Here is a 17,136-nt window from a genome sequence, read left to right as displayed (position 1 = left end):
CCCACTCTGCAAGGGAGGCCGCTGGACTGGGAGAGGGGCAGCCCACAGCAGTCCGGGGCACATATCACGAGGGGGTGGGAGGCCAGCCTGGTGCAGGGTCCTCCCAATCCCCAGGCCTGCAGAACCAGCAAGCTGGTTGTGCAGGCCACCTGCAAAGGGTCCAAATGAGGGTGACAGAACTTTAAGGTCCTGGGCCTTTGCCCCAGAGATGCACCATCTGCTCCTGAGCTCCCCCACTGGCAATGGAACTTGGGTAACCACCATGCTTCTTGTCCTGCCTCACAGGGTCCCCTCAGCGTCCTCTGAGGTGTCCCGAAGTTCAGGGTCTCCCAGAGTCTGGGCTCCCCTCCACCCAGGAGTCCTGAGAGCAGTGGGTGGAGGAGGGGTGCGGGCGGACCCTGAGCCCGCAGAGTGGAGTGGTCTTGCCAGTCTGTCCTGCCCAGGCCCCAGTCGAGGCACCTTGGCTTCTGCGAGCTGCCAAGGTATCTGGCTTCTCAGCTTGTACAGAAGCAGCTCCACACCATGGACGAGGCCCTCCTGCCCCCACCGCACCACAGCCTCTGCCTGACAGGCCACCTGGGCTTAGGGGCTCTGACACAGGACAGCCAGGGTAGGAGGGGCTCTCTCAGGGAGGCCCTGTCCACGCAGCTGGAGGGCGGGACTCAGCTGGGGTCTTGGCAGACTGGCCTGTGGGCCTGGACCCTCGCAGGGGTCAGCCAGGTGCCGGGCAGAGGCCCATGCAGGCTGGAAAGCAGCCCTGACTGCGGTTGGCCCCCAGGCAGGCTGGGCCTCCTGGGCCTGGTAGACAAGGCAGCTTTCTCCTCCCACCTCCTCAGGCCTCCGTCGAAGCTGCCGACGCCCAGGGCTTGCTGCGGGGTTGTTGACCCAGGCAGGACCCAGGGTCTCCTGAACCCACCTGTCCTTCCTCTGCCCCCAGGAGAAACTGATGGAGTCACCCCTGGAAGGTGCCAGTTTCAACATCTTTATGGTGTTGATATTAATTCTATTCATAGCCACTGTTTGGGGCAGGGGCTAGAGGGGTCCACTGAAAAGGGATAGTTCAGAGTCGGAACTTGGTGGCCACTGCAAGTGAGAAGTGAGTGTGGGGAACAGGGCTGCTGAGGGCGTCAGGGTGGAAGGACCCAGGGATGAGCAGGTTTTGGGGGAAGGTGCTCAGTCCTGCTCAAGGTGTGGGGAAGGGCTCCGGGCACCACCACCTGCCGTGTGTGGTGAAGACGGGCCTGCGGGGCCGGAGCAGAGATGAAGACTGAAGGTACAGACCAGTAATCATCAGGAGGAAGGAGGAGTAGACGCCACAGCCTAGCGAGTGTCCCCAGGAGGAGGGGAGAGGGCCGGTATGGGGCAGATGGTCTGAGGAAGAGGTGATGACGGAGCTGGGAAGGACCAAGCAGAGGGTGAGAGGCCAGGAGCCCCAGGTGGGAGTGTCCAGCAGAGAAGTGTCACTGGGCTGGGGGCCGGGACACAAGAGGTCAAGACGAGTGTGGGTCAGAGAGTGGACACAGAGCATTGCCTCCTCTGTCGAGAGGCTCACCCGTGACGCCCACTTGTGGGTGGATCAGCTGGCACCAGGCTTGCCGTTCCACCACGACGAGCAGCCATAACCCTGGACAAAGCGTATGAGGCAGCTGTTTTCAGGCTGTGGGCAGACGGTGCGACTGAACTCCCCAGCAGGACAACTCAACAGTTGCTCAGCTCTCACCAGGGGACAAGTCCTAACTGTGGCCCAGAAGTCACAGGGGCCAGACGAGGTGGTGACCAGAGCCAGGGCAGCAGAGCCGCTAGGGCAGGGGGCAGGACCGAACTGCCTGTGGAAACAGAGTCCACACTCTTCAGAGGAAGTTAACAGAATATTGAGTTTCACGACATATCAGCCACAATGTCCAGTATGTGAGTTAAAAACCGCTAGGTATATAAAGAAACAGAAAAAGGTGATCCCAGGCCAAAAAAAAAAAAAAAATCAGAAACTGAGAAACTAAACCCCAAATGGCTGAGATGCTGGACTTGGCAGATTGCAAGGCCACTGTTAGAGATGTTCAACCAATTAAAGAAAGATACGTTTTTGGGGGTTTGGTGTGTTTTTTAAAAATACGTCTTTATTGATTTCAGAGAGAGGAAGGGAGAGAGAGAAACAGAAACATCAGTGATGAGAGTCATTGATCGGCCGCCTCCTGCACGCCCCCGACTGGGGATCGAGCCCACACCCGGGCATGTGCCCCGACTGGGAATCGAACCCCAATCACCTGGATCTTAGGTCGATGCTCAACCGCTGAGCCACGCGGGCTGGGCAGGAAGATATATCTTTCATCAGTGGATGGCTCAAGAAGCTCAGCCCCAAAGTGGAAGGTCTACATAAAAGCAGATTAGTAGGAAAGATCTGACCTGAAGATTTTGAGTAAAAGGGCTGGAGGGAAAGGAGGAGAGCGTCTGAGACCTGGGAACAAAGCACATGGTCTCCCACGCACGTGACTGGAGGCTCGGAAGAAAGGGCGTGAGACTGAGGCAGAATAAATAAATATTTGAAGATATAATGGCCAAAAACTTCCCAAATTTGATGAAAAACATCAATTTACATATCCAATAATCTCAACAAACACCAATCAGCATAAATATAAAAAGAACGGCACTCAGACACCCACAGTTCTGAAAACCAAAGAAAATCCTGAAAGCAGCCAGAGAAAAAGACACATCACGTACAAGGGAACAATTGTGAGAATTATAACTGACTTCTCACCAGAAGCAGTGAAGTCAGGTGACAGAGGCATCAGCCAAGCTCTGAAGCAAATAAAGTTGTCAACCCCCCAAAATTTGTATCCAGTAAAAATGTCCTTAAAAAACAAGGTCAACATAAAGACATTCACACAACTGAGACAGAGAATCCGCGGCAGAAGACCCCCAGTTGACTTGGATGTCCTCCAGGTCAAGGGGGGGACGCAGATGGACGCTGACAAGCACAGTGAAGACCTGGCAGGTGCCATTCGAGCTGTGTGGCGGAAGGGCCGTCACCAGGAGCGGGACCGGTGGGCATTACAGCATCACCCCTGCGTCGTCTATCAGGAAGCACAGGGGAAGTGAGACATTTGCAAAGCAGCTGACCCGAGCTCTTCAAAAACGCCAAGTCCCAAAAGGCAAGTGAAGACGGAAGAGCCAGTCTAGGCAAGAAGAACCCGATGGCGCTCGGCCACGTGCAACCCCGGTGGACGGAGGCCGAGCCCAGAGGACATGTTGGGGAAGCAGGCAAACTGGGCCTGGGGTCTGGGGTTCAGTGGCGGCTGCAAGATTGATGTCCAGCTGTGACAGTGGCACTGTGCTTATGGGGGGAGGGATGATGATCTTGCCTACAGCTTGTTAGCAGACGACCCAGAAAAAAGATTAGCATATAGAGAAAAAGACCTGCGAGGCAAAGGGACCCAGTGTCAGCAACTGGGGCATTGGGCTGGAGAGTACACGGGGCCTCTGGACGGTGCTGCGACTTTCCAGCAGCGCGCCCTTCCTCCTCCTGCAACTTGCCTGCTCCTGGTCCTTTGCAACCGCAAGTAAGATTTAGAGTCAGCCTTCAATTCCACATGCGTGCACACACACACGCATGCACACACACACAGGCGCACACATGCACACACACGCACGCACACACACGCACACACACTTCTGTCCGTATTTCAGGCAGTGATGTGCAGTAAATATACAGCTCACGCTGCAGAGAACTTAAGTTTCCACGTTGAGTCTAACAATCCACGCGCGACACTCACCTGGGACGGTTAAGGAACCTCAACTGCAGCCGGAGTCGGAAGGGCCTGTAGGGGGCGCTCTTGCGCCCCACCACTGCCATCCAGGACCCAAACAGGAAGCGCTGTCAATCACAGCTGTCAATCACAGCTGTCAATCAATCACAGCAGCAATTCGGGTACAGACCCAACAGCGCGAGGCTTCCTCCGCCGCCGAGAGCGCACCACCGCCGCCCTGCCCGGAGGAAGATTTTCTTCTCGCCCAGCAACAGGCCCTGCCAATGGAAACTTCGCAGCTCAGCCAATGAGAAGCCACCGCGGCTCTGAACTTGCTTTTCTCCAATGAACTTCCGCTTTTGCTTGCTGACGACTTCCTGCCCGCCCCCTCCTATAAAAGGCGCCGGCGAAGGGCCGCCTCCCAGTGTCTCCGCTTTGCCCAGTGAGACGGTGCCCGGTTCGTGAATCATTTAATAAATCTGTTCAGTTAGATGTTGTTTAGTAACAGAGCCTTGGGTTAGGTGTACTTTATCTCAATAAAGTTCATAATTTTCCGTATACAGGTTTTGCATGTCTTTTGTTAGATTTATTACTAGTTTTTCGTTGTTTTGAAAATCCTATTTAAATGATAATACTTAAAATCTTTTTAATTGTTGCTGATATATAAATACAATGTTTGAAATATTGACATTATAGCCAGCAACCTTGCTGATTTCACATATTAATTTTCTAAGTTGCCCAAAATGCCTTTGGATGTTTTATGTGTACAATAATGTCACCTCTAGGTTAGTGGCTATTTTATTTCTTCCTTTTCAACCGTCAGGTCTTTTGCTGCTTGCCCTTGGCACTGGCTAAGCTCTCTGATGCCGTGTTGAGTGGTGGTGGTGATGACTGGTAACCTTGTCTCAATCCTAATCTCAAGGGGAAAGCTTTCAATATTTCACCATTAATAAGGGTATTTGTCGATATTCTTTAACAGAATAAGAAAGTTCCCTTCTCCTAGGATATAATTTGAATCACTTTAAACCTTTAAAATGTGTTAAAACTTATGGCTCCAACGTTCCGTGTGCAGGGGAAGACAGCGTGCGTCCTGTGGTTACTGGGTGGGCTACTCTCACGTGTCACATACGTCATCTGTTCAGATCTCCTGGACGACAGGTTTGTGGGTTTTTTGTCTCCTTTTCTCTGATATATAAAGGAGATGGGTTAAAGTCTTCCACTGTTATCACCAATTTTTATTTCTCTTTATATACTTTGAAATTACTAGGTTTATACAAAATGTAAAGTTGCATTTTTGGCGAGTCTGCCCTCTTACCTTCACACCCGCCTCTATCCCTAGTTACTCGTCTTTCCGTCTATTTTGTTTAGTGACGGCAGAGCGGCATCAGCTCTCGTCCGTGCAGTGCTTCGTGGTGGCAGTCAGGGATTGACAGGCACATCAGACCCTACACATCCCGAGATGACTGACCCCAGACTGGCTCCTGGGAGACAGCCTCCGAGCCCTTGGGGTATCCTGCCTAAAGAGTATTTCTGTATGCCTGAGGCCTTACGACATCCGTTTGACCAGGGTTATTAATTAAATGTCCCCTCCAAACCCATATGTTGAAGCCCTAACCCCCAGGACCTCAGAATTGATTGTATTTGGAGAGAGGGCCCTTAAGGAGGTAATTAAGTTAATGTGATTCCATTTGGATGAGCCCTAATCCAATCTTACCAACGCCGTTCTAAGGAGATTAGGACACACCGAGGAGGCACCTGGGATGCACGGGCACAGAGGAAAGGCCGTGTGAGGACACAGCGAGAAGGCGGCCATCTGCAAGCCGTGGAGAGAGGCCTCGGGAGGAACCAAACCTGCTGACACGCTGATCTTCCAGCCTCCAGAACTGTGAGGAAATGAGTTTCTGTCATGTCAGCGACCCAGTCGGTGGTGCTTTGTTACGGCAGCCCTAGCTGACTAATACAGACGGACAGCCCACGCCACCCTGACTCGTGCTGGGTGCTGGCTCCCGTCTGCCCCAGGCCCCGGCTCTGCTGCTTTCAGTGTGGCCTCTGGGAACTGCAGACCAAGTGGCTAAGGCCAGTCATGCAGACAGTGTGACCGGCCCAGTGAAAACCTTGACTTGGAGGCTCCAGACTCCTTGGTTGGCGATACCTCCTACGTGTTACATTGCTGTTGCAGCTCGGCTGTGCAGTTAAACATGGGTAAGGTGGCAAATTCTCGTGTATTTTACAATAAACAATTTTAAAGGGTGTGAGCTTCCTGAGTGCCTGACTCGAAGTCACCCTCCTGCCTAGAGGTGAGGAGGGGCAGGTCCAGGATGTGCTCCGCGGTGGGGTCCCTGAAGCAGGGCTAGGGGAGATGTTCCTCAGGGTGTCCTGTGGCTGCATCAGTGGAGGGTTGGAGGGTCACTCAGAGGCAGGTGGGGGTCAGGGACCAAGGGCTAAGGATCCTGAACTTGGTCTGGCTCCTGCAGGGGGGAGTTTGCACAACCCCACACATGGGAGACTGGGTGGCCCCAGGTGACTTTTTTTTTTTTAATACATCTTTATTGATTTCAGAGACAGGAAGGGAGGAGAGGAAAATATCAATAATGAGTCATTGATTGGCTGCCTCCTGCACGCCCCCTGCTGGGCCCCAGTTAACTCTTAGTGACACAGAAAGGGGGCCGTTTATCTGAATTCCCAGCACAGGGGGCCCAGCAGGGTTGCAGGAGTGGGCAGGGCCTCTTCCCTCAGAGGCCCTAATGGACCCCCCCAGGGCTGCTGGCACCTCCCCACTGGAAGCCCAGACCCTCTGTGACCCCACCCCCACCCCTGGGGGGGCCACTCCCTGGGCCAAACTCACTGCAATTCTGTGATCTTCCTGCGTCCAAGACAACCAGGGGACACTGCCTGGTCCCACAGTGACCTGTGCCTCAATCCCTGGAAGGTCACATCCCACGAGGCACAAGGCCCCTCCTCAGCCCCTCGGCACCAGCAAAACGAAGTCAGAAGGAGCCTGGCCTCCCCCAGGGCCCCAGCCTCCCCAAACCCCCCAACCCCCAGCAGGTAGCAGGTGCTGACCCCGCCAGGCAGGGCACTGGGGGCACCGCGCCATCTGCCCGAGGGGAGGGCAGGCCAGTGCGCTCAGCCCTCAGTCATGGAGTAAAACCAAGGGACTGAGGATAAGACAAGCCACGCTCTGGAGACTGGTGACAGGCTGGCTTGCTTCCTTGCCCCTGAAGTCGTGATGGGGATGTGACAGGGACAGCACTGACGTCCACGTGGGTGTTGGCTGAGTGCGGCAGCCTGCTGCTTGTGGACCACCCGCCCAGCACCATGGCCCGTCCCACATGCTCCACCATCGGGCTGGGGCTCTGCTGCGGAGCTGGCCAGGTTCTGTCCCACAACCCCTCACAGAAACGAGCAGTCCAGTCAGGTGCGTGTGGGTCTGTCCCAGGCTGTCTCGAAGGTCAGGTCTTCGTGAGGCAGCAGCTGCCCCTGGACACATTTCCACACAGGATACTCCCAGTGCTCCACCCACCTCCCACCACACGCTGTGGGGGCCTCTTCTCCTTACGTCCTGCCCTGGGAGCATCTTCATTCATTAAAAAAAACACTGACCAAGAAATGCCCACCAGCCCATGCAGGTGGGCTGGGCCACAGACCCACGGCGGGCACTCGGGGACGGACACAGAGAACGACTCGGCAGCAACGTCACACAGAGGCCAGATGTTTAAACACAGATTTATTGCAAACCCACGTGGTGGACGGGCGGCTTCCTGTCCTCGGGCCTCACGGGAGCTCGGTGGCCCATCTGCTGCTGCCTCGTCTGCAGAGAGAAAACAGGCAGGAGCGGCGACTCCAGGGCAGCGAGGGGCAGGGGTCACTCACCACATGTGAGAGCACTGCCTTCATCCGCCTGTGACCAGCACCCCCCCCAGACGCTGACTCAGTCGGCGGGGGTGGAAAGAGACACGACACAGGAAATAAAATCAGGCCAAAGGAAGACGCTGACCAGAGTCCTGGGTCCATCTCCCAAGTCACTGAGGCGCAGACGCCACACCCCACCTGTCATTCCCAGAGACCCCTCGGGGCGGAGGTGGGACAGAGACGAGGAGCCCGATGTGTCGAGAACAGTTGTCACACAGACAACACGACAGGGGCCTGAGGAGGGGTCTCAGCAGGTCCAGGACCAGCCACTGATGACTGTAGTCAGGGCTCTCGCCCCCCTTCCACCAGCCACGTCTGAGCTCTGGTGATGGATCACAGGGACCAAATGCTCCCCAAGGACCCAGCGAAGCTGCCCTTAGAGCAGAAATGCCAGCGATGAACCAGCTCCCACCCACGCACACAGCTGAGGTGGAAGTCTCCGGAAGGACCATCTTCCAGACAGGTTCCTTGTCCCCCGGGTTCCAGGGTATGGAGACCATGGTCCTGGCGATGGGCACACGGCAAGCATGACGGGGCACAGGCTTGGGTCCGGAGAGTGTTGGGAGCAGAGCTGCAGTCTGGGTTCATCTGAGAGGGACCAGGGCTGCTGAGGGCACCTGGCTCAGCTCACTTGGACAGGAACCTGGTCCCATGAAATTGCAAGATTGGGTGGGACACGGCAGCCGGTCAGAAGTCAGAAGTCAGGTCAAAGGTCTTGCTGTGCGGGCAGCCATGGGACTTTCTCCCAACATCCAGAACCAGCGACCAGGATGAGGTGCCAGGACCGAGCAGAGGGCGTCACAGACGAGCATCACAGACAAGCGGGACTGCGGTGCATGTGCCCAGCAAGGGAGGCTATCCCCAGACTGCGGAGTTGCCCCACCCTGCACCCTGCAGGCTGCCCCCACTTCCCTCCTCCCTCAGCAAGAGAACAGCAAGCAGAGCTACATGACACAGCAAGCAGCGGGTGGGGTTGCCTACAGGGGCCTGGCTGCACTGTGCGGAGCCCCCACTCTCCAGCACCCTCCTCCATGGGGCCCCGCCCTGCCCTGGAACAGTCTGGAGATGCAGGGCAGGGTGGAGACCGGCTGGCCCTTGAAAGAAGGGACAGGGAGGACATCAGACAGCAGGTCCCTCCCAGGAGGGGCACGGCCAGGCCCCGCCTCCCCACCGGCAAGGGCATCCTCTCGTCACTAAAACTGCACAGCCCCTGGGGAGATGCTGAACATGGCCGGGTCGAACCGCTGGCCTCGGAAGGGAGAGCCTTCAGCGTCCCACCCCTTCTTCAGCATCTCGTGGACTTTCTACAACAGAAAACAGACAGAGAGGTTAACCATGGCCACCAGGCCCACAGGTCCCCAAACAGGATGCCACTCCACCTCCTCCAGGGGACCCGCCTGGGTGACTGCACCCTGCACAGGCCATGCTCCCCACGCGCAGACCCCACCCCGTCTGTCACCTGCAAAGTGCTGGCAATCCTCACAGTGCTGCTGTCCCTCCCCACCAGGAATCTGTCCAAACCCCAAGGGGCCCGAGGGCTGTTGCCCATGGGGCAGACTGTGGTGCAGAGGGGTCCCTGCTCCCCTTCCCCAGGGAGAAGGCTGGTGGCATCAAGGACTGTGCCCTCAGATACCCTGGCGTGACCTAGGCTGAGACTTGGACCGTCTAGGAGGTCCAGTGTCCAGGGGCAGCAGCAGGCCAGGTAGTGTGGCCTGGGCAAGGGACCGCAGGACGCTGTGCCCATGAGGGAGGCGCCTCCCCACACTGCAAACCCTTCCTCCTCCCGAGAACACGGGGGGGCTGGGGGCCACTCCCCCTTCCTTCTGACCATGAGAAATGAAGACGTGTCATGGCCACAGGCCAGGGTGGCCTTTGGTTTCCAGGCTGACAGACTGAGCAGAGAGACAGTCCTTGCCGTCTGAGAGGCTGCAGGACTCTCCTGGCCTGCATGGTGGCGACCGGCACGTCACACACATGCCGTGTGTTCAGGGATTGGTGACATCACTCATAACCAGACACAGAAACACCAGGCCCCCAGCCCGGTCAGCCCAGGCAGGCCAGGTTCAGACACGGGAGGGAGGCCAGAGGCCAGGCCAGCTCAGGGCGCCTGCCCCCTTGCGCTTCTCCAGGGAGCTGGTGGAGTCTGACCTGCCAACCCACCCCACATGTGTGTAGTGAGGACACAGCGGATATATGGACGGACAGACCAGCAGGCCCTGGACACTCACAGAACCAGGGTCAGCCCCAGGAGACACACAGGACCCTGAAAATCTGAACGGCGTTGGAGGAGGGACCTATGTTTGTCCAGGAACAAAACCAATGTCCAGCAGCCCATCCCATTCATATCACAGTGGGTCCACCTCCCAGCACTGGGCGCTAACACTAACTTGAGAAAAGCAACCCTCCTTCCTAAACCCACTCCTAGGATTACTAAAGCCAAAGGAGGGAGGTACAGACGTCCTGTTCTCCCTTATCTGTGATGTCACGTTCCGTGGTTTGTGACACATGGTCAACCGTGGTCTAAAAATGCTAAGTGGAAAAGTCCAGAGATAAACAATCCATAAGTTTGGAACTGTGCGCTGTTCTGAGGAGCGTGATGAAGTCCCTCGCCGTCCCGCTCCATCGCCTGGGATGGGACTGTCTCTCTACCCAGCGTTAATACGCTGTGGGCGCTCTGCATGTTAGTCCCTCAGTAGCCGTCTCAGGCATCAGATCAACCCCTCCTGGTATCACAGCGCTTATGTCCAAGTCGCCCTGATTTTACTCCATGATGCCCCAGTGCGAGAGCAATGATGCTGGCATTCGGATGCACCAGCAAGGAGCCAGAAAGTGTGCCCTTAAGTGGAAAGGTGACCCGTGTGGGAGAAAACAGCAGGGCAGGGCTTGGCACCGTCTGTGGTTTCAGGCATCCAGGGGAGGTCCTGGGACGTGTCCCGTGGGTAAGGGACGAGTGTACTCACCTAACCCACCCTTCCCTGTGCGGCTCAGCGTGACCCTCCCATCACTAACTCCCTCCTGCCTTCCAACAGCATCAGGCCACACAGACTTATCTGGCCTCTGGGGACTGCACGAGAGCCGAAAGGACTTCCTGCCACTGGCCCTGCGGCCGGGCTAGGCCTGGCCCCCCCTCCTCAGGCTCCCGCAGAGCTGGGAACATGCGCCACAGGACCAGGTCTGTGTGGATGGGCGCATCTCGCCTGCCACTGAGCCCGTCCAGGTGTGAAGCTTGTGCCGTCTGGGCTGTAACCAGCTAACCAGGCTGGAGCTCCAGTCAGGACCAGGGGTAGCCTTGCCCGGCACCCGCCCCGTCCACACCCACCACCTCACGGGGCCTCGCCACCCACACACACACACGGAGCCCAGGGGGCGCAGCGTACCAGCTCATGGCTCTGGGGCCTCCCCTGCAGCTTCTGGCGGTAGTCAAAGGTGAGCCTGTCCAGCACGGCGTGCTCCTCCTCGTCGACCGTGGCCATGGAGCGCTCCTTATTGATCTGGTCGATGTCGATGTGCTCCTCGCCCTCCAGGACTGCGCTCCACCAGTACTCGCCCGCCTTGTTCAGGCTCACCTGGGACAGGACGGGGACCGTCAGCGTGGGGGCATCTGGGGTCCTTGTCCCCTGGTCCTCACAGGGGACCTGCCTGTGTCACCGCCCACACCCACTGGCCTCACCGAAAGGGACCTTCCCAGGAGTCCCGAGCTGCCCGCCACTCACACCTGGTCCCCGCCGATCGCAGCCTCCCTGAGCCGTCACAGAGGCTCAACCCCAAACCTGAGCTTTTCCAACGGACTTCATCAGTCCCTACCGCCCCCCCCACCCTCTGATGCCCTTTCCTGGTTCCAAGCCCAGCTCAGTATCCTGCTGACTGGGGCCTGGGACCTGGGGCCTGGAGCCAAGCACTGAGCCCACGTGAGCTCCCTCCAGCAGACGCCCAGCACCCTGACCCAGCCCTCCAGCCCGTGACCACTGCACGACTCAAGTCCCGGTCAGGGAAAGCACCTCCCCAGCACAGCTCAGGGACAATTGAGGACACGAGACTCAGGGCTGGGGCAGAACCTCAAGGCTTTGCATGAAGTTGGCGCCAAGGGTACTCGTCTCAGGACCATATGGGGGGAGGGGCTGCACCCATGTGGTCAGTGATCAGCACCAGGCTGCCTGGGAAACTCTTGGCAGAGGGTCAAGCACAAGCAGGTGGACTGCACACCATCCCCCACACTGTCCACTCTGAGGGGATGAGACCCACTGGGCCTGGGGGCAGGGAGGTGGCTCTCACTCAGGAAAGGGCTGCTGGACCAGGGCATTGGGACACAGGTGACACCATGAGGACCTCGTGTCCAGCTGAAAGGCAAGGATGTGGCACCAGGAGGACATGGGTGAGACATTCTGCAATGAAGCTCGAAGGACCTGGATCTAACCACGGCCTCTGAGATCCAGTCCTCTGGTGGTTTAACGTTGGGTTTCGGTTTTATTATACGTTGTTACTTCTTAGTCAGGTTCTTGGCAGCAGGTTTGCGCTTAGTAAAGTCACTCCTCTGAGGCATGTCCCGAGTCCTCACAGACCTGCAGCCGCCACGGCAGCCCAGCCGCCCCGCCCCTCACAGGCGGCCCCCTCAGCCGATGCTGGCCTGTCGTCTCGGAGGTCATGTCCTGAATGTCCATCACTCGGGGGATCACACGGCCAAGCGTGGTGTGTCGCTCTGCTTCGATGCATGTGCCCCAGGACCCGCTTGGACACTGGCTGTAGCTGGTCCTGTGGGTGGCCACAGGGTGGTGACCACCAAGATTGTGCCACTTTGTGTGACTGCCCAGCCTCCTTCGTCCATGGGCGGCGCCCAGCATGTCTAACCTGATGAGTCCCACTGTGCCCAGGGGGTCCAGCTGAACATCTCAGGCACTGGGTGCTGTCCCGTCACTCCCAGCAGCTGACCAGTGGGCATGAGGTCACTTGGTTTTAAGTCACATTCTCTTAGGCGACTGACGCCGACGACCGTCCCTGCGCACTGTTTGCAACCTCACTCTTAAAAACGTGTCGTTTGGGATCGTTTCAACCTTACACGTTGCTAGACTCGTTCAAGTACAAATTCACCCTTTCCTAGGTTCACCCGTTAACGGGCGTCTGCACATGCACTCACTGTGTCTGAGATGCACAGGACACCGCACGTCAGGTGTGTCTCCTGAACTACCCTGGTCTTTATCCTAACATTTCCACGAGGGCCCCTCCCTCCCTGCACCCTGAGGATGTGAAGTGTTTAATGAGGGGCTTGACCTCCCTGACGGGATCCAGTCCAAGGCCCGCCTTGCCTTTGTGGTCCTGTTCCGTCCTCTGGAACGTTCCACAGCCTTTGTCCTTAGTTGTTCAGCTTTAGGGACTACTCCTTACTCGTATTTCTCTGGTGCTTCCTCCTGATTAAAGTCAGGAAGTGGCCCCAGCAAGACCCTGCACAGGTGATGCATCACCCCTCCCAGTATCCCACCTGCAGGCACAGGCGCACGTGGCCATGTCCATAGGTGGTTCCTGCCGGACCCCATCTGCCCCACAACAGCCATGGCAGGAAATGCTGCCTCCTGCCCCAGCAGGCGGTATGCTGCCCACCGAGGGCCCCCGTCTCTGGGATAGAGCCAGGGAATCCTCGGCACCAACTTCCAATGCCTAGTGTCAGGGGCTCGCACTCCCACACGTCCCTAATTATGAGGTGCTCAGTGCCCCATCTTGGCCTGTCAGGGGCGGTGGCTGTGCCCTGATGGTGCCCCTCCTTTCCTTGGCCTCCCTCCAGGTTCCTCGTATCACCTGGCCCCAGACCTGGAACTGGTTTCTCGGGGAAACCCCGAAGCTGCTCGCTGAAAAGCTTTCCCAGAATGTCCTCACGGACACTCCGACCTGACGTGGAGAGGCTCATGGCAGCTCCCCGACCTGTGCCCGTGACTCACCAACGTCCACCTCCTCGCCCTCCTCAGTCACAGTCACACATTCACTGCTATTCAGGGAGAAGTGTGTGTGTGTGGGGGGGGCACACGGGACATGAAAAACTGCTCCCCACAGTTGTCCCTGGGGTGAAGTTTGGGCCAAGGAGACGTGTGTGGGGGGGAGGACAGATGACAGGGCAAGATCAGCTCAGACCACTTCTGTGGGAGGACATGCACTGAGTCCAGCTGCTGGCCTGTTGGGGCTTGTATGAGACATGTTGCAGGCGGTGCCCCGGTGTTTGAAACCACCACGGAGCAGAACCGGGCTGTGGCTGGGAGGCAGACAGGAGGAGACGCTCCATCCACTGCAAGTGTTGCCCACCCACCAGTGTCACCCGGCACATTCCTGTCTCCTGGCAGCTTCTCCACTACACTGTGGGATGTGCTGCCTCAGGCTGCACTGTCCTCCTAACTCCAAACTTCCACTCTGCCTCCCTGCTGGGACCTGGGGCCTGGGGACAATGCCACGGACCAGGCCACCTGAGTAGCGTGCGGGTCCCGAGGTCTGAGCGCCCAGGACCAGGGGCCCAAAGCCTGTTCCAGGACTAACTTCCACCCCAGGCTTCGGTCTCACCAGCACGCTAACATACCCACCCCGTACTTGTGAGGACGGTGACAAGCGATTGGGTCCTCGCCCCCCAGGGCTACCAGGGAGGAGGGAGGCAGTGAAGCTCAGGCAGAAATGCACATCCTCACAAGAAAGCCGACGGGCGTGGAGCAGTGCAAGCAAGTCAGTGATGACAGGAGAAAGGCCAGGCAGCGCTGGCGGGTACAGGGACCTGCTGATATCACAGAAATGTGACACCTTGGAGTGGGGGGAGCCAGCCTGTCACCCACTTTTGAGAGATGTGACGGGAAGGGTATGAGTAATCCCCTGAAGGGTGAGGGCATGGCCTGTGCAAAACAGTCGCAGGTCAAGACAGACCGCCCCCCATGGCCAGGTGAGACGCAGGGACCAGGTCAGCGAACACAATGCAACTGCCGAGTGTAGGTGACATGCCTCTTGTCAGTGTGGACCAGCCTAGCTCTCGCAGCCCTGCGTGGAGGGACAGGACGCCAACGCAGAGCTCTGGGTGAGTGCGGCAAGGGGGAGGCTTGTAACCAAGGAGGAGCTGGGGAATCAAGAAGCCTCGTTAGCATTCCCGTGTGTGGGAGGGAGGGAGGCGAGAACTGTCACCCGGTTTTAGCTGCCACCCCTGCCTGGCGGGGCTGACGTGGGTCCCTCAGCTCCAGAGGGGGGTGGCTGGGAAGCGAGTGGCACCGGATGCTGGGAGGGCAGTGGCTCCATGGAGTCACCTCCCCCATCCCTCGTGAGATCTGTCTGTCCTGGAGCAGCCGTTACAAAGCTCTGCACGTGGGTCCTCATGACGTTTCTTCCCTCAGCCTGGAGGCCGCACATCCGAGGTCACTGTGTAACGCACGGGCTAGAGGTTGCAGGGGCGGGTATGTGGCCGCATGTCCCCAGTCCCTGCCCCGACGTCACTTCGCTCCTGTGCCTGTCTGTTCTGCTGTCTCAAATCTCCTCCTCCTCTTCTCAGGACACTGTCACGGACAACCAGGACCACTTCTCCGTCTCAGGACCCCACCACACCTGCAAACATCCTGCTCCCAACAAAGTCTCCCACAGGCCCCAGGGCTGGCGAGGACACATGGGGGCCCTTTTCCACCCCTTATCACCTGGGGCCTAGCACAGGACTGGTACCGAGTAAGATGTCTGGGGACCAACCAACTAAGGACAAAGACCAAGGTCCCGCGCCTACAGTGGTGACCCACGCTGGGCAGTCTTTGCCCATCAAAGCACTGTGCCCCCTGAGCCTCAGGTCACTGCAGATACTGATACCAAAGGTCACAGTAAGTAGGTAACTAAACTGAGAACACACACAACCTTTAGCAACCCCCCCCCAGCAGCATCTCCACAACCCGCTAGGTCCGAGGGCGTGGCCTCCCTGGGGGCAGAGCACCGCACTCACCAGAACGCACTTCCCAGGCTCCAGGCTCCACAGAGAGCTCTCGGTGTTGACCCTGTGGGTGAACGTCCCCTCCATGAGGACCCGCTCCCCACTCTCCTCCAGCACGGCCACGCGGATGGAGCTGCTGCTGAGGGCCACTGAGACCTGCAGGGAGCAGAGCAGAGTAGTTTCCTGTGTGAAAGTAGGGTCAGCACGCAGGATGGGAGGGGACGACAGAACAGGCCACAAGACACCCTGGGGTGACCAGGTGTCCTGCACAAGACAATCACAGCACCCGACTAATGCTCAAGCAGGGACAGTGAGCACCTCCAAGAAGAGCCAGACCTGTGGGTGAGGGGGTGGGGGGAGACACAGGAAGGACTGCTTTCCCTCCACAGCCCCTGCCAGCAGGCGGCTCCCGCTGGCCATCAGCAGGCGAGGAGGGTGGAGGCATAGCTGTGCCAGGGGAAGGGACAGGCACCCACCAGCGGCCACAGCAATGAGGGACTGAGCAGCTGTCAGAGGGCCCCACGTGGGACGTGAGGGAAACAGTCCCACAGCTCTCAAGCAGACCCCAACTCAGCGTGGAGACAACTGTCTACACCGGCCTGCACGCAGGAGTGGAGGAAATACACTTTTTAACCAAAAAAATCCAGTAGGGAACAGAGGATTGAATCCTCTGTGGAAACCAGCAACATGAAGACAGACTTAGGTACAGAAAACAGAACAAAAACTGCAGAGCTAATTATGAAAAAGGATTTTCTAAAATGTTTCCTATTTATATCTTCAGTGAGACCTGAAAAGATGCTGCATCTACAGAACCAGGATAAAGTATGAAAATAGAATTAGACAAAAAAGAACCCAGAATTAAAACTCAGAGGCTAAAATAAACTTTCAGCAGAAAGACCAGAAGATAACGTCGGAGAAACAAAGGTAGAGACGAGGGCAGCCCAGGTGTGAACCTGCACTGCAAACGCTATGGCGGGTACGAAGCCGTTCCAGAGCTTAAGAAAAGACGTGCCTCAGACGGAAGGACCCACTGGGGGCTGACAGAATGAAGTTTCCTAATGCTGATGTTTAAAAAGTCCTAAAAGCCCCAAAGAGGAGAAAATAAAGTTTACCCAAACTGGACAGACGAGTCTCTGGAACGGGACCCCGCGTGTAAGAGGACAAGAGCAAAGCTCCCCTTCTGGGGACGATCGTTTTAAAGTTAGACTCTCTGCATGTACCCAGACCACGGGACACGCAGAAGGTCACAACATCCACAGGCTGGGACACTCAGAACCCTGTATTTACCACGTATCGTTGTGAGAAAGGTCTGAGGACGAACACTGCACCAAGAGGCTCCCAGGTGGAAGGGACAAGTACAAACCTCCAGGCACGAGATGAGCGCGCCCTGGGGCTGTGGCGTCCAGCAAGCTAACAACACTGGTGTGCTCCAAAGCTGCTGAGATCTGACAAGTTCCCATCGTAGGAAACACTGTAACTAAGCACTGTGGCAATCAGATAGCCAGTGGCTCACACCTGAACTACAATGTTGCACGTCAGTTCCAGCCAGTACCCTGGGGAAAC

At 57.4% G+C, this 17,136-nt stretch overlaps 1 protein-coding gene across 1 annotated transcript in view; it reads right to left on the bottom strand.

Moving 5' to 3' along the window:
* Window positions 1-7,452: 7,452 nt before the first annotated feature.
* NUDCD3 (NudC domain containing 3) overlaps window positions 7,453-17,136 on the bottom strand; it is a 28,758-nt gene continuing 19,074 nt past the window's right edge. Inside the window, exons 4-6 of the mRNA XM_081147443.1 lie at window positions 15,586-15,729; window positions 11,030-11,218; window positions 7,453-8,956 (exon numbers count right to left, since the gene is read on the bottom strand). Of these exons, the coding sequence (XP_081003569.1) occupies window positions 8,846-8,956; window positions 11,030-11,218; window positions 15,586-15,729 (444 nt within the window). The 3' untranslated portion in view covers window positions 7,453-8,845. The remainder of the gene's footprint in view (window positions 8,957-11,029; window positions 11,219-15,585; window positions 15,730-17,136) is intronic.

This window comes from Miniopterus schreibersii (assembly GCF_964146895.1).
Source record: "Miniopterus schreibersii genome assembly, chromosome: 9".
NCBI lineage: Eukaryota > Metazoa > Chordata > Mammalia > Chiroptera > Miniopteridae > Miniopterus > Miniopterus schreibersii.
This window is presented reverse-complemented; position numbering and strand designations above follow the sequence as displayed.